Source organism: Phacochoerus africanus, chromosome 8 (genome assembly GCF_016906955.1).
Source record: "Phacochoerus africanus isolate WHEZ1 chromosome 8, ROS_Pafr_v1, whole genome shotgun sequence".
Classification (NCBI taxonomy): domain Eukaryota; kingdom Metazoa; phylum Chordata; class Mammalia; order Artiodactyla; family Suidae; genus Phacochoerus; species Phacochoerus africanus.
In genome coordinates this window covers 77,416,080-77,437,572 of record NC_062551.1, presented here as the reverse complement: position 1 = coordinate 77,437,572, position 21,493 = coordinate 77,416,080, and the positions used below count along the sequence as shown (strand labels likewise).

Sequence of the window (21,493 nt, the reverse complement as noted above, 5' to 3'; positions counted from 1 at the left end):
AAAAGCCACGGGCTGTTCTGGGTATACCTCATATAACGCAGTGCATCAGCGCTGGCCCCCGCTACCCCCAGGCACACACACACCCACACACACCCACACACACACACATGCACACACAGTCCCACTTGAAAGGGGACAGCAGTGTCACTGGAATGCTGGTAAACTGTTGGACTTGTCGGGGTCGTTTAGAAGTTTGTGATCCTGAGAGTTTGGGGAGCATGTCTGCAGCAAGAGCCAGGGCTGTGGCGTGTGACTGAGTGGTCACGTGGCTCTGAGCCTCTGCTGCTTCCTAAGGCCCATGGCCTCCCCTGGGTGGCTCTAAGGGGCCCTGGGTGAGGGGGACACTGTGTGGATCCCCAGGCAGACCCTGTGCCCGCTGACCCCGGGCGTCTTGCGCATCTTGGAATCAGGATGCCCTCTGTATTGCAGGGTGTCCCGTGGGGTTTCAGGTCAGAGGCGCTTCCTGAGCTGCCGTCACCCACATTTGCTTGGCTTTGTGATTCTTTGTCATGTCTTTCCCTGCCGTCCCCTTACCGTGCAGCTGAACACACGTGATTTCTGCCTCGACACGTGGGTGAATGTAGCCGCAAGGACCCTCCCAGCGCGGTGAAGGGGGGTGGTCTCTGCATTTCACAGGCTTTGCCCTGGCCGGCAGCCAGCGCCCTTCCCATCAGGTAGCTTTTGGCCCCTTGTCATCAGAGGTCCCCTACCAGAACCTGGGCGTGGCCCGTCCATAGCCTTAGGGAAGGTTTTACACACCTTCAGTGAATGCCGAGGCCAGGCCTGAGCCGAGTCCCCAGCCAGAAGGACCCTGTGGTTAGGTCTTCCCACTTCACCCTTGGGCGCTGACCTAATCCTGCAAAAATCTGCTTTTGCTAAATACTTCTGCCTCCAGTCAGTTGATGATCCTTACAACTATTTTTGTCTGTGGTTTACCTGCCAGGCAGCATGCTGGAGGTGGCGCTGGCTCGGTGTGTGAGGGCTCTGGCTCTGGGGTGGGATTGTGTGGGTTTCCTTGAAATCTGCCACCTCTCAACTGTGTGCCTTCGCCAAGTTACTTGACCTGCCTGTGCTGCAGTGTCCTCACTTGTAAATAATGATAATTTAGCATAAATTGGGATAACGTTAGTACCTCTGCTTTGCACAGGGTTGCCGCAATTATAAAATGAGGATGCGTGTTCCAGGCTTAGGAGAGGGTCTCGTCATAGCAGGCACTTAAAACACCTGCTGTCATTAGCATCATCACTTTAATAATGCTCGAGTAGAGGGACCCTCTGTCCTGCCCATGAACTTACATTGTCTTTGCCGGAAGATCATCTTATGGTCCTTATATAAACGAGTTGTTTTTATGTATTTTTTTTACCTGATCTTTTTCCCCAAAGGACTTGAGGTGCTTTATAAGAATGCAGCAATGCAGTAATGCTTTGCTTAACTCCACAGCCAGAAAGCAGGCCTGCAGGCCCTCTGGGAAGAAGGTGTCAGCTCTGTCTATGTTTGCCTTCCTCATACAGGGAAGGCTGGAGGCCTGCACGGAGCCTGAGGGGCAGGGCCAGCCCCATGGGTCCCAGCAGGGTGGGGAGCAGAGACTTGGGTCTCCATCCTTGGCTGGCAAGCCCTCTGTCACAGTGCTGCAGCGCTGTCCCAGGTCATGGCTCTCTTGCCCTGCTCCCACCACCTAGCCAGTCCATTGCTAGGGGAAGCACTGAGGAACATTTGGGGAGCTTCCCACTGACAGAAACATGGGTTACAAAAGATAAGAAACCAGCCTCATGCAGCCCTCCTTTTCCACAGTTCAGGACCATCCCAACATTTAGGAAGCCCAGCCAGTGTTAGGCTGGCCCAGACATGTCATCCCTGCCCCGAGAAAAGATACCCCATCCCAAGCTGTAGGCCCAGGACTGAGCCTGGTACAGGGCGGCAGGGCCTAGCCTGGGGGCCTGCCGGGGAGGAGGGCTGCCTCTGCCATGCAGAGGAGGGGACCTAGAGGGGTCACTAGGTGGTCACTAGGTGGCATTGATCCTGGTGGAGAGACTGTCCAGGATGTTGGGTGGAGGGGCGGAAGGGGAACTCGTGGGGAAGCCATGGCACTGCAGCAGGTGTCTGTGCGCGGCTCTCAGGAGCCAGTCCAGATAACCTAGACCTGGTGAGTTTTCTGCCTGTGGCTTCCTAAAGGTGGTTGTGTATTGTGCCCTGTCCCTCAGGGACCAGTCCTTAATTAAGAGGAGCCCACTGCAGGTGACGCATTGGCTCCTGGCCAGGGAATGGTTAATTTCAAGTGTTGGGGGCGAGGGGGCGTAGGGTTACCTGTAGACAATGGGAGCCTGTGTGTGCCCCTGGGTGACTAACAAGTAGTGATTTTAATTTCTCCTTCAATTTGTCTTCTCTTTGTTCTGCCCCTTCCTGACCCTTCCTTTAGAAAGCCCTTCTGGCCTCTTACTCCAGGCTGCAAGCTGCCAGAAGACACAGCTTTGGAGTATGAATGGCTGAAATCCAGCCCAGGAAGTTTGCCTTTGTTTATTATTTATCTCTGGGGTGGTTTGGGGGCACCTGCCTAAGAAAAGAAAGGGAGAAGGGGGGGCGCTTATTGTTTCTTGAGACAGCTTTGTTGTTATAGGCTCGTGAAGAATTGATTTCTAAGCAGAATAAAACACGTGTTGATCAGAAACAATCTCCTAACGTTAGCCCTAACACCTCATGGCTGTTAGCCCTCAGAGCCGGAACCCGCTGACAGCGTGTGCCTTCTGCAGGCAAGGACCCATCTGCTGGGTGTGGTGCCCGTACCAGCATCCCGGATCGAAGGGGCACAGTTCACTCCATTATAATATTGTTTCCAAAATTGTGGAATTGCTTCTTCCGCTTGACGTGTGCCTTTAACTATGTTCTTAAAAGCACATCTTACCGTTTGTTGTCTTCAGATGAAGAATATGGTCTGACTTGTCCTTAAAGAATATTATTCTGAGTCAAACGATGGCTTGATTAGGAGAGGCCAGATCTGAAACAGGAGGAGAGCCAGCTGCCCTGGGTAGAGGCTGTGCTGGGGGTGGGGGAGGTCAGGGGCCATGCAGACCCCAAGTCTGTGTCATGCCCACCCCACCCCCGATTCTCTTCCCTTCTCACCCTCTCACCTTGTCAACCCTGTGGAGACTGTGCCTTAGAATTGCCGGCTCAGATCTGGAACTTAAGAGTCCAGTTCTGTGCACCCCCTGCTCGCTGTGTGAGCAGCCTCCCTGCACTTGGGGTTCCTCTTCCACACGGGGCGGGGGGCATGGAGGGCACCAGCCAGAGGATGGACTCCAGAACATGCTGATCCCGTGGTATGTTTTGAGGCCTCTGGGGGTGAAAGGTCCATGGAGGTGAGTGGGGGCCGCTGGGCTCCCCTCCGTTGTCAGGTAAGCCATCCAAGTGGCTCTACAGGACGGGGTGAGGTGTCCCCACTGCAGGGCCTCCACGGGGGGGGGGGGGGGAGGCATTAGATCAGGGCCCAGAGTGTTTCAGGTGACAGGCTAAGATCCTGGTAACAAAGCTGCTGCTGAGCAGTTGCGGGAGGAATTGTGTTTGCTCTACCCTCAGCGGGGGGGGGGGGGGGGGCTCCTCTCATCTCCCATAGGTTCTGGAGCTGGGTCCCAGTTTCACAGATGGGTCTTTGAGTGCATCCTTCTTTATACCTGGGAGGCTGGGGAGGAGGTGGAAGGGAGGCTTTTAAAATTTTTTACCAAAAAACTGTGTGCCAGGACTTGCCATCACATTTAAAGTGGCCTACAGCCACTGTTCCACCTGGCCAAGACCCATGCCAGCCTCACCTGGGCCCTCTCCAGCCCACAGATGCTTCTTTCTTCCTCTTACTCACCCAGGGGCCTCCTGCCACAGGGCCTTTGTGCCAGCTCCTCCCTCCCATCACTCACCAGTCCTCTGTCTGCCCCTAGACCACTGCATCCCTGCATCCCCCCCCCCCCCATCTCCATCAGGTCCGCGGCCCAGCCCTTTCTGCTCAGGATGGCTCCTTGTGCCTTGTCTGTTTTCAGGGGCTTGAGTTTGCTCTGTGAGAGTAGGGCACCCTGGGGTGGGTGCTCAGAGCTGTTGTTGTAGCAGATCTACTGGCAGGTGTGGGAGCCCCGTTTTGAGGTTTAGGAAGGTTACACTCAACCAGGAGATGGCAGACCAAGGACTTGTACTTGTGTTGGTGTTTTCTAGAATGCCACTCTGTAGTAGATTGTTTTCTTTTTATTAGAGAAAAAGGGGAAGGTTTGGGGCCTTGGGAAAAGTAAAAGGAACAGATTGTAAGCAGAGACCTCTGCTGGCCGGCAGGAGGAAGTGCCCCATCATGGCAGTTTGCTGCCGCTGGGGCTGGGCCTGCCCGGCCTCTGCCCAGCCGTGATTTCGGCAGCATTACTCATCCGAGTATGTGACCCAGAGAACAGGGGCTGTTTTCGATTCTTATCTCTCTGGTGGCGGGCTCTCCGCCAGCGGGCAGATCAAAAGATGGAATGTGTTCATTTGGCCATTTAAAAAAAAAAAAAAAACCTGAGGTACTAGGGCGCGGTTCTTAAAGACGAGGGCGCCGTGGATTAGATTATCCACGGAGTTGAACTGGTCTGGCTTTTGTGCTTTTTTTAAGGGTTCATCTCAAGTTTCTTTTTCTGGTTGAACAATTTTTTTCAACATTAATAACTAATGGCAAAGGGGAAGAGGCAAAGTAGAACCATATGGCAGCCCCAACGCAAACCTCACTTGTGGCCGGAAACTTCTGATTTGTATCTCTTTTCATGTGATCAGCTGTTGGGTTAGATCGTAGAAAGGCATTCAGTTTGGGGGCGACAGCAAGCGTTTTTTTGTTTCGTTTTGTTTTTAATTTTTAACCAAAATGTCCTGTATCTCACATGTCTTGTCTTAGACATTGGCTGGTAGCTGTGTGACTTGGGGCCAGTTTCTTCTTGAAAAGAGGGACAGTAACCGTATCTACGGGCAGGGCCGTTTGGAGACTTCAGTAAAAGAGGCGATACAGGGAGAGTTTCTGGGGAACAGGCCTGCACGCCCCACCGGGTGTTGGCTGTGACATCCTCCTCATCTTTATCCTCCTGATTGTTAAGGTGTCACCTTAGGCACTTGATCGTCGTGCAGTCGCCTCTCTCCTACCTTCTACCTCCTGGGCTTTTTCCTCTCTCTGCCCTAGTTCACTTTATTCCCCTTTGGCCCCCTCTTTCTTGTGGGCCCATGGGCACCTGTGAGCCAGATGGCAGTCCTGGTGGTGAGGGGCTTGATGGTTCCTGCCCTCTGGGGCGTGGCCGCAGAGGAGTTCATGGCAGCAGGGAAAAGGAGCCCCGAACTTCACCACCGGCAGGACGGCAGGAAGGCTGTCTTGGCTAGCGTGGCGTTGTTTATTATTCCAAGTCACTTGGAATTAGGTTTAAATCCCCCCAACAGCTTGGATTGGTCTGATACCTTTGGTGTTATCGGAACCTTCCTTACAAAGGCCATGAAGCAGGTCAGATGGGCAGTTTGGACAGAAACCATCCGACCCTCGGGTGGTCGACACCAACCACGTGTTCTTGCCGGAGATCCTGCTTGGGTCTGGAGGTGGCAGAACTGAAGACACTCGCTCCCCGAAAGTGCATTCCTGGCTTAGTTTGGACCTGCCCTTTCATTTAAATTGCTGTGCACTCCTGATCCGTGAGACTTAATGTGATTTCTTCCACTCTTCTAAGCATTTGACAGGACTCGGAGGTGTGGTAGTGTTGAGATGAGTGTAGGAAGAGTCTTTAACTAATTGACTAGATTACAGAGATAAACTGCCTTTGTTTGGAGTCTGTACTATGACCTCAGATCACAGGATTAATACCCACTTCCACAAAAGTCAACAAACACACAAGTGTCCCCATGAGTGTGTGTGTGTGTGTGTGTGTGTGTGTGTGTGTGTGTGTATCACTGGGGTGGGTTTCGAGGACCCCTTGGGCCTCAGCCTCTGCAGGCACAGAGTCAAAGTGCAGCGAAGTACTGGGGAAGGAATAAAATGATAGCTGATGGTAGTGTTAGCACTTGGGATTCAGCTGACATCAGTGTTACTGCAGGAATTCCTCAGAATTTGGCAACTTGATAAAGAAGTTGGAGTTTGGACTGGGCCCTGAAGGATGGTAGGATTTAAGACGGTGTGGGAATAGGTTGCCAAGTTTAGCAAAAAATCTATGCCGTGTATAAATTGGAGAAATACCAAAATGTTATTATGTATCTGAAATAAAAATTGAACTGGCCCGTGCATTATTTTATCCAGCAACCCTAAGTGGGGAGGATTCTTCAGAGGAAGAAGATGTGTGCAAACTTGCACGTCCCAGTAGCCACGAGGAGGACAGTGTGGTGGTTTGAGAGGGTTCCGGCAGAAGTGGAGGGGTGGGGTGGGATCAGTTGGGGGGTGCCAGATTGTGACTAATGCCACCTTGAGCAGCTGCTTTGGTACAGGTCTGCGGGCACACCGAGTGGCCCACACTTTTCATTCCCCATGATGACAGTAAAATTATTCTTACAGAGCATTTGTCTTTGATCGGAGAAATGGGACTGGTGGAGGGAAATACAATACTAAGATGTGGCCCAACTTGGGAGTTTATCCAGAAGGCGAAAATGGTACCTGCTTGGGTGAAGAATCATCTGGCCGAATCACGCCCCAGGTGCTTTTCACAGTCGGGCAAGTGGTCTGTCATTCACAGGCTTTCTTGTTCTGTACACTGCTGGAGTTTTGTGAGATTCGGTTTAGATGTATATTCCCCAAGACTGGTTAGTACCTGGCCATAGGTTTTGAGAAGTCCAGTTACAGATCTTCCAGGGTGGATGGATCTGGAGCTCAGGTTATCACCATGGCACCTCCATACCCCCAAACTCAGTGGGTGCTCTCCTGATGCCTGCCACAGCCCGGGCCCGCACCCCCAGCCCGGCCTCCCTGGCTGAGGGAAGGTGAGCCGTGTGTTTCTCCATCGCCCTGAAGACAGCTCTTCCCTGCATGGGCCGGGGCCTGAGGCCCTCTCATTGCCCACGGACAGTGGCGGGGTGGAGCTCAGCCTTGCCTGAACCCAGTGGAAGGAGGAGCCTTGTGGCCAGAAGAGGAAGGGAGGTTGGGCAGGTGACAAGAATGGCTCTTGATGACAGCTGGCACCACAGATCAAGCCCTGCGTTGCCTTAATCTGCTTTGTCTGTGCTTTGAAGGACATGTGTTACAAAGTGGGAGGAGCGGTGTTCCCCCCTGGTCCTTTGTGTTGACCTTGAAAGTACCCTGATCTGCTTGGACAGGTAGGGAGGGCTGGATCCCATTTTCTAGAAGAGTGGCTGCCACATCTCTTTCTTTGACAGGCCAGAAGAAGAGAGAGGGGTGGGTCATTGGGTTGTGACTCTTAAAACAGAAACAGAATCCATCGTTTCGTAAAATGCTGGACATCTTAACACCACCACCACCAACAAAAAAGGCATCCCAGACAGAGGGTGACTACGTTTAACATACGAAGAACTTAATGTCCTTTTGAGTATAGTCTTTCTTTACCTGAATTATTTGCACTAAAGCAGTGAGGCTCCCCGTGGCCCAGCAGAGTCCTTGTCTGATGCTCACCTGCTGTGTTTGAAGACCAGCAACTGTGGGCCAAGCCCATGCCTGCGTGGCTGGTTGACAGCTGGGCAGAGGCGCAGTCGAACCCGGGCCTCTTAGGTCTCAGTCTCACCCTGTGGCTGCTCCTTGGGGTCTTAGAGTAACACACATGCCAGGACTTTGATTAAAGCCCCAGCTCTCTCTGGTGCTCATGTTTGAAGATGCCTGGTTGGAGTGATGGTGAAATTGCCATTGGTATCCCTTGAAGTTTTAGTTTTTTTTTTTGGCCGCACCCACGGCATGTGGAAGTTCCCAGGCCAGGGATCAAACCTGTGCCACAGCAGCAACCCAAGCCGCTGCAGTGACAACACTGGATACTTAACTGGCTGTATCACAAGAGAACTCCCCAAAGTTTAGTGCCTGACTACAAGCTCTTTGGGTGAAACTTCTTGCTACACACCAATATTAATTTAAAACTTAGGTTGAATTGGCATTTAGGAGGCTCCATATTATGTAACTCCTTCCCTCCCAAGTGGATCAAGCATTGCTGTGTGTCTGGCACTTCCCTGGGCACTGAGGAGACAGTGTGGAACAGGATGAAGTCCCTGCCCTGCTAAAACCTAACATTTCTAGTGAGAGACGTGACCACAGATCGATAAAAAATGATTTCAGTTAGTATAACTGCTAGGAAGAAATTATTGAAATACTTTTGATCCATGGATTAACCTCTTGGATAGGAGTGAAGTCAAGCCTCTTTTATTCCAGATCCCACTATCCTGTAAGCTTTCCTACATTGGGACTTAGGACTGGCGGGAGGGGGCAGTGGCTGGCTCTGGGCAGAACTGGGATGAGGAGGAACTGGGTTCTCAGCGGTCCATTTTCATCCAAGGCCTGAGGCAGCACCTCAAGTTCAGGTTCGATCTAGGGCAGGAGCTGCTGGCTCGGAACGCCAGGCAGCCGATGCCGTGCGTGCAGAAAGGAAGCAGGTGCGTTAGCACGTTGGTACCTAAGGTGCCGCCCCAAGCCAGGTGCTGTGCTGGGTGCTGAGGGCATGTTCATCTCATGCCACCCACAGCGGAGCTGGTTTTTATCGGCCCCACTTTACAGGTGAGGAAAGGAGTCTTGATAGAGAAGTAAAGTGACTTCCCCCAGACCCGGAGGCCAGTACATAGTAGAGTCAAGAAGTCTAATTTCTGAGTCTGTCGGCTTGGTCTTTAATCCAGGATAAATTGTGCCACTAGTGACAGGGCCCAACCTGTTAAGAGTGGGGTTCTAGGCAGCCTCGGGGCCCAGTAGGTAGCCAGCGTAGCAGCCCAGCAGAATGGTGACACTGGGGAAGGCTGTGACATAACAGGTGGGCATATGGGTGCCCAGGGCTGTTCACTTAGGCAGTGACGGGAGAGCAAGACCCCTTCAAATCCCAGCTGCCTTGGGTGGAAGCTGGTAAAATCTTCCTCTCTTGAATCTAGACTGAGCAGAGCTGGGGCTGGGAGGGGTTACTCGCCACTAGGGTGTGCCTTTGGCATGCATGCTCCTTCCTCTTCGCTGTCTGTTAAACCAGAGTTGTGGTCACAGAGGGAGATTTCTGTCTGTACTGCTTGCTTCTTGTGTGGGCCTTGGGCAGCTTAAGGATGCCATGCCTCAGTTCCCTAGTCTGTAAAATGGGGAGAGTACACAAGCACTTCCCAAGATGAGTGTGAGCATCAGGTAGGCAATAGGCCGTGTATATGTCAAGGGCCCGGCACAGCGCGTGGTACGCGGCAGGCACTCAACTCAGAAATGGTAGAGGGGGGTGCTCTCAGCAGCAAAACCAACAGAGAACAGCTCCATTTTGGTTTGTATGTCTTTCTGTTCGGGAGGTGGGTACACAATTCCTTTTTGTTGGATCAACAAGGAATTCTGGAAGTTCCCATCGTGGTGCAGTGGAAACGAATCCAACTAGGAACCATGAGGTTTTGGGTTCAATCCCTGGTCTCGCTCAGTGGGTTAAGGATCCGGCGTTGCCGTGAGCTGTGGTGTGGGTCGCAGACACGGCTTGGATCTGGTGTTGCTGTGGCTGTGGTGTAGGCCAGCAGCTGCAGCTCCAATTAGACCCCAGCTTGGGAACCTCCATATGCTGCAGGTATGGCCCTAAAAAAGAAAAAAAGAAAAAAAAAAAAAAAAGGAAGAAGAAGAAGGAATTCTGAAATAAGCACACTGTGTACAGGGGTTGGTGGGGGCTGGGATGCCTTGTGCTGCTCCGTGTATGAGAAACCAATGGTTTCCCTGAGGCCAAAATTTATGCGAGCCATTTGGAGGGTAAGCGTCTTCGAGTTGTGCAGACAGCGCCTCACAGGCCAAGGTCGGAAGCACCCCACAGTCAGCAGAGATGCCTCGAGATGCCCCCAGCTGCGGGGTGGTCTCTGAGGTGGTGATGTTGCCTGTCGGCATCTTTCTGGGGGCGGCGAGGGTCTTCTGGAGGAACACAGGAGCTGCTGTAGCCATCGGCCCCTCTGCTGAGCTGCTCTTCTGGTGTCTTTGCCACATGATTTAACTTTTCCATTTGGAAGGGTTATTGGTGCAGTTGGCAGCCACTTGTCTGGTAAATGGTATGGCGGGGCCTCCGTAAACCCAGGCCCATGAAACGAATAAGTCAGCACATTGAAAATACAGCATGGAAGTGACTCAGGCCTGAAGGAATCCATTTCTGAGAGCGCTGCCGTCCCTTCCTGGAATATTTCAGTGGAAACTCATGTTTGAATTGGGAGGAGGGGGCCAGAAGCCTGGTTATTAGCCGGGCTCTGGGTCGGACTCAGCAGCATTTGCCCTGGGACTCAGCCCTACCCGCCTGGCGCCCTGGGCCCTCCTCCCCAGTGAGCAGCCCAAGAGGGGCAGCCTGGGCAGGGAAGCTGGTGGGACGCTCCCTTTGCGGCAGGTAGGGTTGACTCCACAAGCCAACCTGGTAACGCTCGGCCAGGGGCCCGGAAAGTACTGGAAACTCCACCGGGCCTGGGAGCCGGCGGGAGCTCTCTGGCGTGGATGGGTTATTCTCCGAGGTCTCTGTGTTCCCGTGTATTTAATGTTTACCTTTTTCTCGGGACTTGAGCTTGTACTTTGCCCAAGAGAGACCAATACCGAGTGCTTACACCCTTAACGGTACCAGACCACCCTGGCGAGCAGGTCGTTAGAGCCGCACGCAGTTTGCAAGGACGGCTGTGTTGGAAATCACGCTCCACTGTAATTCAAGAACAGGTTTCTTTATAGAGGGACACAGTTGGTGTCAGGCACATGTGGAAAGGAAAAGAACAGGCCCTTAATTCTGGCAGGGTACCAAGAGCCAGATGCTGACAACGCTGGCCACGATATGGCCACAGTAGCTGTTAGCCAACCTGGGTTGGATGTGTTATTTTAACCCCTGCTCTGCCTTTTTCCTCATTCTGCCAGGTCCCCAGTCTATGTGAAGATCTCCTGTCTTCTGTCGACCAGCCACTGAAAATCGCTAGAGACAAGGTGGTGGGGAAGGATTACCTTTTGTGCGACTACAACAGAGATGGGGACTCCTACAGGTGAGCTCCTCCCCCCAGAGCGCAGCAGGCGCCCGCCCCCCGCCCCCCAGCCTGGGCCACTCATCACCACTGCCAGCGGCCCCCAGGCCACTGCGCTTTGGCAGCTGACAGCCCATCGGCCTTCTCTCCGCTTGTCCTTCTGCTCAGCTTGCCTCCCTCACGTCTCTGCACCCTTCCATCCCGGCCACCAGTAGGCGTCTGTGGAGGGCCTCCACTGGGCATTGGAGGTGCAGCAGTGAACAGGAGGCCCCTGCCCCGGGGGAGCTTACAGTCTAATGAGACAGGGGTGTTAAAAACAATGAGCTAGAGCCCCCTGGTGGCACAGGATCCAGCCTTGTCTCTGCAGTGGCTCGGGTCTCTGCTGAAGCCTGGGAATTTCCGTGTGCCACAGGCAAAAAACAAAACAAGACAAAGCAGTGATTGGCTTCATTAAAACGCATCAAGTCCTACAAAGGGCAAGGTACAGGATGCTGTGCCTGTGCCGGGGATCCCAGGCACAGGGAGGGCCTGTGTGCTTAAGGGCATGCGAATGAAGCTCCTCAGGCAGACGTGCAGCTCTCCTTTCTCTCTCCACCGAGGTGCCCTGAAGAGCTAAGTCCACATTAGTCCCTGCTCTGGGTGATCGCTGGTCTAGAACAGGAGAGGCACTGGGAGCTGATGACTGTGTGATGTGATTCCTGCAACCAGGGCCAGGCTCGTCGAGGTAGCATAGAAAAGTCTGAGGTCGACTCCAGGAAGACTTCCCAAAGGAGGGGGTGTCTGCGCTAGGTTTTGAAGGGTGTCTAGGAGCCCTTGCTATTAAAAAAGACGGGGACTCCCAGCCTCGTGTGCCTGAGATGGACGGCTCTAGTCAGTACCTTGGAGAATGACAGAGGAACACAGTCTGCTTTAGGTTTAATTTAGAGGCCACAGAACCTGGGCTGAGGCTCAGCGCTTCAGCCTCATGCTCTTTTGGGGAAGAGGGTGGAGCCTGAGAGAAGAAGGCAGGAAAAAATAGTTGGAATCAGGCGGCCTGGGCTCCAAGCCGCTTGTCCCCTGTAGTCAATGGGAATGTCCACGAACTGCTTCTTACCTCTGGCCTTTGGTTTTCTTGTGTTTTAAGCGGAGGGAAAGTGGAGGGAATCGCATTGATTCTTCCAACAGAAGGGCCAGGGCATGTCTGAGTGAGCAGGTGCTCCGTGTGCCGGCCCTCAGTGCCTCTTGTGTGGCACTTGTGTCCCAGTGAGGAAGCCGGAGCATCAGCAAGTGTGTGGGCAGAACAGATCGTTGGGGGTGGGGGGAGAACGAAGCCAAGGATCGGAGCGGGGGGGGTGGGGGGCGAGGGGGGGTGGCAGGCTCTGACGGTGGTGGTCAAGTCCCACAGGAGATTTAAGGCTGAGAAAGTCGAGTCCCGCATGGGTCTGGGGGGAGAGCATCCCCATGCAAAGGCTCTGGGTGGAGACAGGCCTCCAGGGAGGCCCCGGGCTGGGAGGCGAGGTCAGAGGTCTTGAGGGCCAGGGTGGGGGTGATGGGGCTTTTTAATAGGGCTCTTGGCGATTAAAAGAAGTACTGCATGTGAAGTGCTGGACAGCACAGAATGTGGGGCAGATCACAAAGAATCAGTGCTACTTAAAAGAGACTAGATGCTCTTCTATGATCATGTCCGATTCCTAGCTTCAGAAGGAAGTTAGGTGGAGAATGTATTTTGGCCTGATCCCGGCTGGAGACTGGAGTGGAGATGGAGGGAAATAGGGGGGTTTGAGGTACATTTTAAAAGTAGAGCCAGGAGTTCCCTTCATGGCTCAGTGGAAACGAATCTGACTAGTATCCATGAGGACGCAGGTTCCATCTCTGGCCTTGCTCAGTGGGTTAAAGGATCCAGTGTTGCTGTGAGCTGTGGTGTAGGTCACAGACACAGTTCAGATTCTGCGTTGTGGTGTAGGCCGGTGGCTATAGCTCTGATTCGACCCTTAGCCTGGGAACCTCCATGTGCCACGGGTGCAGCCCTAAAAAAAAAAAAGTAAATAAATAAAAACATTGGAGTTACCATTGTGGCTCTGTGGTTAACGCACCCGACTGGTATCCAAGAGGACGTGGGTTTGATCCCTGGCCTTCTTCAGTGGGTTAAGGATCTGGCTTTGCAGTGAGCTGTGGTGTAGGTCACAGACGCGGCTCGGATCTGGCGTTGCTGTGGCTGTGGTGTAGGCCAGCAGCTGTAGCTCTGAATCGACCCCTAGCCTGGGAACCTCCATATGCCACAGGTGTGGCCATAAAAAGACAAAAGACAAAAAATAAATAAATAAAAGTAAGCCAGCAGTGCTTGCAGGTGGAGGGGGTGCAGGAGGCTGAGTATTTGAGATGGGGTCTCTGTGTATTGGAGTGAGGGTGACTGTGGAAGGGGCTGTTGTGGGGGCACTTGAAGGTTCAGTTGCCCCTTGGATGGGGCGGGGGGGGGTGTCAGGTAGGCTGAGAAGAGTCTGGAGTCCCAGGAGGTCTGAGTGGAGGTGGATGTGCAGGTGCGGCCGCCAGGTCAGAGGTACTAAGACAGCCCTGAGGCAGATCAGGCTTAGCCGTGGAGGGCCAGCCGCTGTCTGGGTTGTGGGCATAGGGCCAGGTCTAGGCCTCCCTGGGGGAGAGGTTGCGAGAGGGTGCTCAGTGGGTGGACAGGCTGGGGGCCTGTGGACAAGGGGCCACGGGCTCAGGGGAGACTTCCTGGAAGAGGGGGTCCTGGAGCCGAATCTCACTTCATCAACGTTGTCATTATATTTCTTTTTTCCACCTGAAAACCTGGGCTTGCTGGGCGAGGCAGCTGTTCCCCAGCAGCCTGTGGAAGGCTGGGATCTTTTCCAATTCATGCCAAGGCCAGGCCTTCCTGGGGTTTTGGTACCTGCAGCCCCGCCGGGTCACCCTGCTGGTTCCACCCACGTTCCTGAGGCTCCGGAGAGGGGTCTGGGGGGGCTTCAGCCAAAGAGGAGCCGTGGGTTTCAGGGCACAGGGCGTTCCGTTTTCCTCCTCTTGGTCTACAGCTTCAAGGTCTTCTGATTCTCTCCACACATTTCTAGCCTGACTCTGTTTGATCGTTTGCTTAAATAAGATCCTTATGGCGTGACGCTTTGCCAGCAGCCCTGTTTGAGACCTGTTAGCTGAAACAAAAAGCATTCTCTGAGGGAAATGAAAGGCCTGACTTTGGAAATCTAAGCGTTCCTGTCCATCTGTCTTTTTTCAAATGGCCTCCATTTAAGCTCTTGACTGTGTTGTGAGTGCCCCTTCCACTCAGAACATTCTGGGTAATGTTATGGTTTTCCCCCAGCTACAATTACCCCGGCTCCAGGACTAACGCTGGAAATGCTGTCTGTGAGCCAGGAGAGATGTGAGTTACAGGCTTCTTGAAAATTCCAAACCCCCAGTCTTCAAGAGAGATAGGCTCTTAGGTCTAATCAGGTTGCCTTTCAATGAAAGCCAGTTGGGGTGCGTCTTCCGTACCCCCAGGACAGCGGAGGCCGTGTGACTGTGGAAATGAGCTCAGACCTCTGAGTGCGCTGAGTGTCTGGGGAGCCGCAGGGCGGGTGGGGAGAGCAGATCCTGATGCTCAGATTCCTCTCCACCCCCCTGGGCCAGCTCGCGAATAAACAGGGCTGGGGACAGCACTCGCAGCTTCATCTCTGTCCCGGCTCTGGGAAGAGGTCTTTGTTGATTTTTGTTCCCTCCAAGTGCTCCACCAAAAAAGCAGAGAGCTGCTTGGTCTGCGTTGGTTTGGAGGAGGAGCACCAGCAGTGCTGCCCTGTGTCCTTTTCCTCCCACCCCGCGCCCTGCGGCCCCAGCACCAACGGCCCTTGACGGCCCTCCAGCGAGCGTGGTGCTGAGGGCGGAGTGCACAGGCTCCTCCCCATGTGCTCTTGCTGCAGAGGGTGGGGTGTGTGAGAGAGAGGTGGAGGGGGGTGCGAGAATTCACTCATTCTTTTACCCCCTTTTTTTTTTTTTTGGTCTTTTTAAGGCCCAGGCTGGGGGTCGAATCAGAGCTGCAGTTGCCAGCCTACACCACAGCCACGCAACTTGGGATCCGAGCCATGTCTTCGACCTACACCACAGCTCACGGCAATGCTGGGTCCTTAACCCACTGAGCGAGGCCAGGGATCGAACCCACCACCTTATGGTTCCTAGTGGGATTTATTTCCGCCGTGCCATGGCGGGAGCTTCCACCTTTTTTAAAAATGAGCATGTGGTTGAGTGCCAGGCAACGTTCCAGGTGCTGAGCAATGGAGAGCAAGACTGGCTCTCTTGGAGCTTAAGTCCTAAAGTTGACTGCCTAAATCAATTCAAATTCAATAACATAAAAAATTCAATTCCTCAGTCACATAAGTACTCAGGAGCCACATGAAGTTAGTGGCTAGCGTTGTGGACAGTGCAGGTACAGAACATTTCCGTTGTGGAAAGTTCTCTCGGGCAGAACTGACTTGACTTGAGCACAAGAACAGTGGCGGCCTCCCTGCTCGGAGAGGCGGAGGGTGCCCAGCGTCAGCTTCCCAGGTGGGGCCCTGGCTCATCCAGCGACCTTTTCCTGGGGCCTGTGCACACAGCCCAGTGGGACCACAAGAGCTGGCTGCTGGTCACAGGGCAGCGGGGAGCGTTTCACCCCATTGTGGCAGCATCGCTGCCGATACCGTGGGGAGTGAAGTCAGGGGACAGCTGGCTTGGAAAGAAGGGCTTCCAAGCACCTCTGCTCGCAGGCGGCCGGGGCAGCCACCACCCAGAGACCCTTTTGGGACACCAAGTTCAACTGCTCTTCCCCTACTTACCTATGTGGACCAGCAGCCGAGGGAGCTGGGACCCCTGCCTGCGGGCGGCTCTGAGACGAGGTCGCTCAGCTGACTTGACCCGATTCGTTGCCATCCATGCCAAGCATCAGTTGCCAAGCAGAAAGATGTTTGTGCACAGAGTTAGTTAAAGCTGGGGTTCAGGGGACAGTGATACCTTTTTTCTTTTGCCGTCAACCCCATCCTGGGTGATATGAGGGGGGCCGTCAGGAGGGGAGAGGGGAACGGCAAGGCAGTGGGGTTTCTTAGGGTCGACACGTCGAGGTACTCGTGCCCGAGAGTGTGAAGGACTCTGTCCACCCCTCCTGTCGGGTCCCCTCTCACCTTTTTCTCATTCTCTTTCTCTGAGCCCCCCAACTTTCTGAACTCCACCTGCAGAAATTAATGAGTGGCTATTTCCCTTATAACCCCCTTTCCATCACTCTCTGGGATTAAATGCTTTCCTCATGTGGCAAAATACATTTTAAAAAATGCAGCAAGTCTTTGGGGTGGGAAAAGCCAAGCTGGTTTTCATTACCTGTCGGTTTTCTGTGTGTGCACCGCCCGTGGAGGCTGGAAAGCCGCCCTCCGTGCACGAGGAGAGCGCCGCCGCCGCTCAGGGTTTCTTAGTGTGATCAGCATTTCCCTGTGGGGCTGGCTCTCTCGCCTGCTTCCGTGACTCACAGCTCCCTTCTTTTTTTTTTTTGTCTTTTTGTCTTTTTCTTTGTTGTTGTTGTTGTTGCCGCCATTTCTTGGGCCGCTCCCGAGGCGCATGGAGGTTCCAGGCTAGGGGTCTAATCGGAGCTGTAGCCACCGGCCTACGCCAGAGCCACAGCAACTCGGGATCCGAGCCGCGTCTGCAACCTACACCACAGCTCACGGCAACGCCGGATTGTTAACCCACTGAGCAAGGGCAGGGACCGAACCCGAAACCTCATGGTTCCTAGTCGGATTCGTTAACCACTGCGCCACGACGGGAACGCCACAGCTCCCTTCTTAATCCTTGATCGTGTAAGGAGGTCTTTGAGGAGTGGAAGTTTCTCCAGAGCTGTCAGGGAGGAGAGGGGTCCTCTTGTGATCAATACAATGGGGAACAAATGAAAATTAGGAGAAAGAAGTTAGGTTCGTTGAACACTTACTGTGTGCCAGGCTTCAGTCCGGTCCCTTGATGTTCTTTCCTCCTTTGCTCCTCAAAGCAGCCATGTGGGTTGCAGGGAGTAGCCTCAGTTTGTACATGAACCTTCCAAGGGAGGCTCAGAGAAGTCAAGATACCTGTTGGAGGAGTTCCCGTCGTGGCTCTGTGGTTAATGAATCCGACTAGGAACCATGAGGTTGAGGGTTCAATCCCTGGCCTCGCTCAGTGGGTTAAGGATCTGGTGTTGCTGTGAGCTGTGGTGTAGGTTGCAGACACAGCTTGGATCCTGCGTTGATGTGGCTCTGGTGTAGGCCGGCAGCTACAGCTCTGATTGGACCCCTAGCCTGGGAACCTTCACATGCCGTGGGCGCAGCCCTAGAAAAGGCAAAAAGACCAAAAAAAAAAAAAAAGATACCTGTTGGAAATACATAGCTGGTGAGAGCTGGAGCCCAGGTTCACACCCAGTTCTGCTGGAATCTGAGCCCTTGCTCTGCAGACCTTGAGCATGCCGTGTTTGTGGCCAAGGCCTGGAAAAACCTTTGCTGTGGGTAGCAGCTTTTCCTCTGAAAAATCGGGAGCCGGGGGCTTGGGCCAGCGGCTGCCTGGCCATGAGCTCCTGGAATGACTCATTTGACTCCTTCTTCTCCCCTCCAGGTCACCGTGGAGTAACAAGTATGACCCTCCCTTGGAAGATGGGGCCATGCCTTCTGCTCGGCTGAGAAAGCTGGAGGTGGAAGCCAACAATGCCTTTGACCAGTACCGAGACCTGTGAGTGACACTTCTGTTTGCCCTTAGATGAGACACAACCAGGCCCCGCCATCCCCCTGGGACCTGCCACCTGGCTGCCCTAACTCGTAAAAGTTCTGAACACCCACAGCAGGATGCTGGGCGCTAGGGTGGTCAGCGGGTCAGTTGTGAGAAGACTCAGTGATGGGATGCGGCTGTGCCCGGGCAGCGCTCCACCACATGCTCCATGGTAACAGCAGGTACCATTGGTCCAGCAAGACCTATTACCAGATATTTCATGCATGTCACCTCACTTAAATCCTCACATGTGTGGTCACTCTTAGTTCCCATTTTTCAGATGAAGAAATTAAAAGCTCAGAAAGATTAAGGTGGAGTTCCTGTTGTGGCTCAGTGGGTTAGGAACCTGCCATAGTGTCCATGAGGATGCGGTTTGATCCCTGGCCTCACTCAGTGGGTTAAGGATCCGGCATTGCCACAAGCTGCCCTGTAGGTTGCAGCTGTGGCTCGGATCTGGTGTTGCTGTGGTCTAGGCTGGCAGCTGCAGCTCCGATTCAGTCCCTGGCTGGGGAACTTTGATATGCCATGGGTATAGCTGTAAAAAAAAGGAAGAAAGAAAGACTTTAGGTAGATTGAGGTGTTTGTCCAAGGCAAGAGGCAGAGCAAAGGAGTCAAACCCAGGGCCGTCTGTCTCGAGGCCCCTGTGTCTTATACTGTACTGCCTGCTCTGATTTGTTCCTACCTGGAGCTCAGGGCCCCTGCTTCCAGACCAGTCACCAGGGCAGGAGCAGCCAAGGCCCTTAAACAGTGAGCTACAGTTTTGCTGACTCTGAGTTGCCGGGGGCCTGAGCCTGCATCTTGGCAAGTGTTTTTGCTGCATCTGCTCGGATTCTCGCCGCCCCTCTGCTTCCATCCAGTCCCACCTCCCTGTGCACCACCAGAAAGGGTGGCCACTTATTAATCAGCCTTGCAAGGAAAGGCTCCAGAGAAAGTTATCCTCTGATACATTCTTTTTTTTAATCAATAGACTCTCATTTTTAATTAAGTTCCATGTTGAAAATAGAGCAGACCAAAAAAAAAGGGGGGGGGGGGAGGTTGAGAACTAACCTGTGCAATGCTGCCTCAGTGCAAGTCAGTCTTAGGGGAGGGCTCAGCAAACGTCTCTGTAAAGGGCCAGATGGTAAACATGTTAGGCTTTGCAGGCCACACAGGTCTGTTGCTTTTCCTTTGTCCTGTCTTTTTTAATGTATATATTACCCTTCAAAATTGTAAAACCACCTCTTGAGCCTTGAGGTGGGTGGGATTTGGCCTTCAGTCTGCCCACCCTGACCTAGGATATCGGCCAGAAAATGGAAATGAGAGAAACAGAGCATCTGAACTGCTGAGACTATTGTCCTGAAGTTGGTGTCGTCACGCTTTGTGTGAGACTCTCAGGTCTTCGTCTTGCAGACAGTTGGTGTGGTATCTAGTTCTTGGCAGGTTTAATATAACATTTAATAAAGAATTTCCCTTTGCAAGCTGGTGTGGGAGGAAAAGTGACACTCTTGGCCTGACAGACAGACAAAAAACCCCACAACACACAAGCAAAAGCACAGCTCCAAGGAAGCCACGAACAAACGGACCTAAATATCTCAGTCGCTCCTCAGTGCATCACTGTGTAATCCAGCTTTGTCTTCAGTATCTCTCATGTGCCAATATTTATACATAAAATCTGTAATACTTGCAGGAACCTCTAGGGTAGAGGATATTCCTGTTTTTGTTTTTAACAGATGAGGGGGAGTTCCCGTCGTGGCGCAGCGGAAATGAATTCAGCTAGGAACCATGAGGTTGTGGGTTCAATCCCTAGCCTTGCTCAATGGATTAAGGATCCAGCATGGCCATGAGCTGTGGTGTAGGTCGCAGACGCAGCTCAGGTCTGGTGTTCCTGTGGCTGTGGTGTAGGCTGGCAGCCGTAGCTCCAGTTAGACCCCTAGCCTGGGAGCTTCCATATGCCATGGGTGCGGCCCTAAAAGACAAAACAAACAAACAAACAAAAACAGATGAGGAAACTGAGCTTCCCAGAGTTTGAAGGACATAGAGGCACAAAGCTAGGATTTGAGTCCATATTTGCCTTAGGTTTTCACAAATCATTGGTTTTCACAGAATAACTTTCAGTGTTGCAAGAGATCTTATAGGAGTTCCTCTTGTGGTTCAGTGGTAATGAACCATGTATCCATGAGGATGGAGGTTCAATCCCTGGCCTCGCTCAGTGGGTTATGGATCCAGCGTTGCAATGAACTGTGGCGTAGGTCACAGACTTGGCTCAGATCTGGCGTTGCTGTGGCTCTGGAGTAGGCTGGCAGCTGCAGCTCCAATTTGACCCCTAGCCTGGGAACCTCCACATTGCCACCGGTGTGGCCCTAAGATAAATAAATAAATTAAATAAATACAGAGTTCTTAAATCTAGAACTTCGCGCTATGGTAGAATAGCTCCTTTTCTGGTCATGCTGAGAGCTGGTCTTCTTGCTATCATCTCTGGTTTATTTGTAGTTTCTTTTACCCGGCCACTTGGCAAGAAGTCTATCCAGCTACCGAACAAGAATTCCCAAGTGGGATCAGTCTTATGTGATAGTGATAATATTGATAATAAAAAGCCATGATGATAACAGCTGTTACCAGCCAGTGGCTGTGCAGGCATGGTGTCAACTCCCTCCCGGTCTTACTTAATCTTCCAATTAGCCTGTGCAAGAGGACGAGCCCCACTTGACAAGTGAGTTGACAGATGCGGGGAGGGGAACCAAGTTCACACAGCCAGTAGTCTTATTTCGCTTACTATATGCCAGTATAAAACCATACTCATCCAACTCCCGAGTCCAAAACTTCGTCATTTACTTGAGTGTTTGCCATGAGCCAGGTGCTCACCAAGTACGGGGGCTCCAGCCTTGAATACGGCGGACCAAGTCCCCGCCCTGGCTGTGCTGCTCTTCTGCTGTGGGGAGACAGTGTGAACACGTTGGAGCCGTGACAGGTGATGGGCTGGGTGACTCGGGGCCATAAGCGGAGGGTTCGGGAGCCGACGCTGGTGCTGAGGCCTGATGCCTGGGTGGGGAGGGGCAGGGGGTGTCTCCAAGGATCATAGGCCAATTCTGATTTCTTACAGGCTTAAACATTTGGGGTGTGATTTCCTGGATAAAGCACTTCTGACATTTGTTGCCTTGTGCTGCCATCTGGGGCCAGACCGGGGACGAGCTCTGTATCGTCTCTGGGGTCTTGACCAGCCTAATATGAGCATTTCCCCATCACCATTAAAAAGTCTTCACTGTCATCCCCCGATCCTCACAGTGACGCCGTGGGGTGAGTGGCAATTATCTCATTTAATAGGTGATGAAACTGATGCTCAGAGAAGTCCTTGAGGGGGTCAGTCTGCTAGAAAACAGCAGGCGCTGGGGTTTGTACCCTAGTCTCAGTCTCTGTACCACCTCTTGAGGGGCACGCGTCAACTTGGCAGGTGACATTTGCGCCTTAGTGACCTGTATTTCTGTGAGCCTGTGCAGGTGCCTGCGCTCTCTTCTGAAAGTGAGCTGAACTGCAGGGGCTGGGGGAGGGGGTGACAGGACAGCTTCCAGCACCCAGTGGGGGATCTAACTGGACAGGCCAGACCCTGGGGTTCTGGGACAGTCTGTGAGGTAGCCCCAGCCCAGGGGATGCTGTGCTCTTCAAGGGGGGAGCAGAGAGTCCAAGGCCTCTGGGTGGTACC

The 21,493-nt window shown here is 53.1% G+C and overlaps 1 protein-coding gene across 5 annotated transcripts in view; it reads left to right on the top strand.

Annotated features, from left to right (window-relative positions):
* Positions 1-21,493, top strand: part of CAPZB (capping actin protein of muscle Z-line subunit beta) — a 131,216-nt gene that overhangs the window by 79,616 nt on the left and 30,107 nt on the right. For all 5 annotated transcript variants that reach the window (XM_047792203.1, XM_047792202.1, XM_047792200.1 and 2 more), the window contains exons 3-4: positions 10,985-11,106; positions 17,668-17,781. In XM_047792203.1, coding sequence (XP_047648159.1) covers positions 10,985-11,106; positions 17,668-17,781 — 236 coding nt within the window. The remainder of the gene's footprint in view (positions 1-10,984; positions 11,107-17,667; positions 17,782-21,493) is intronic.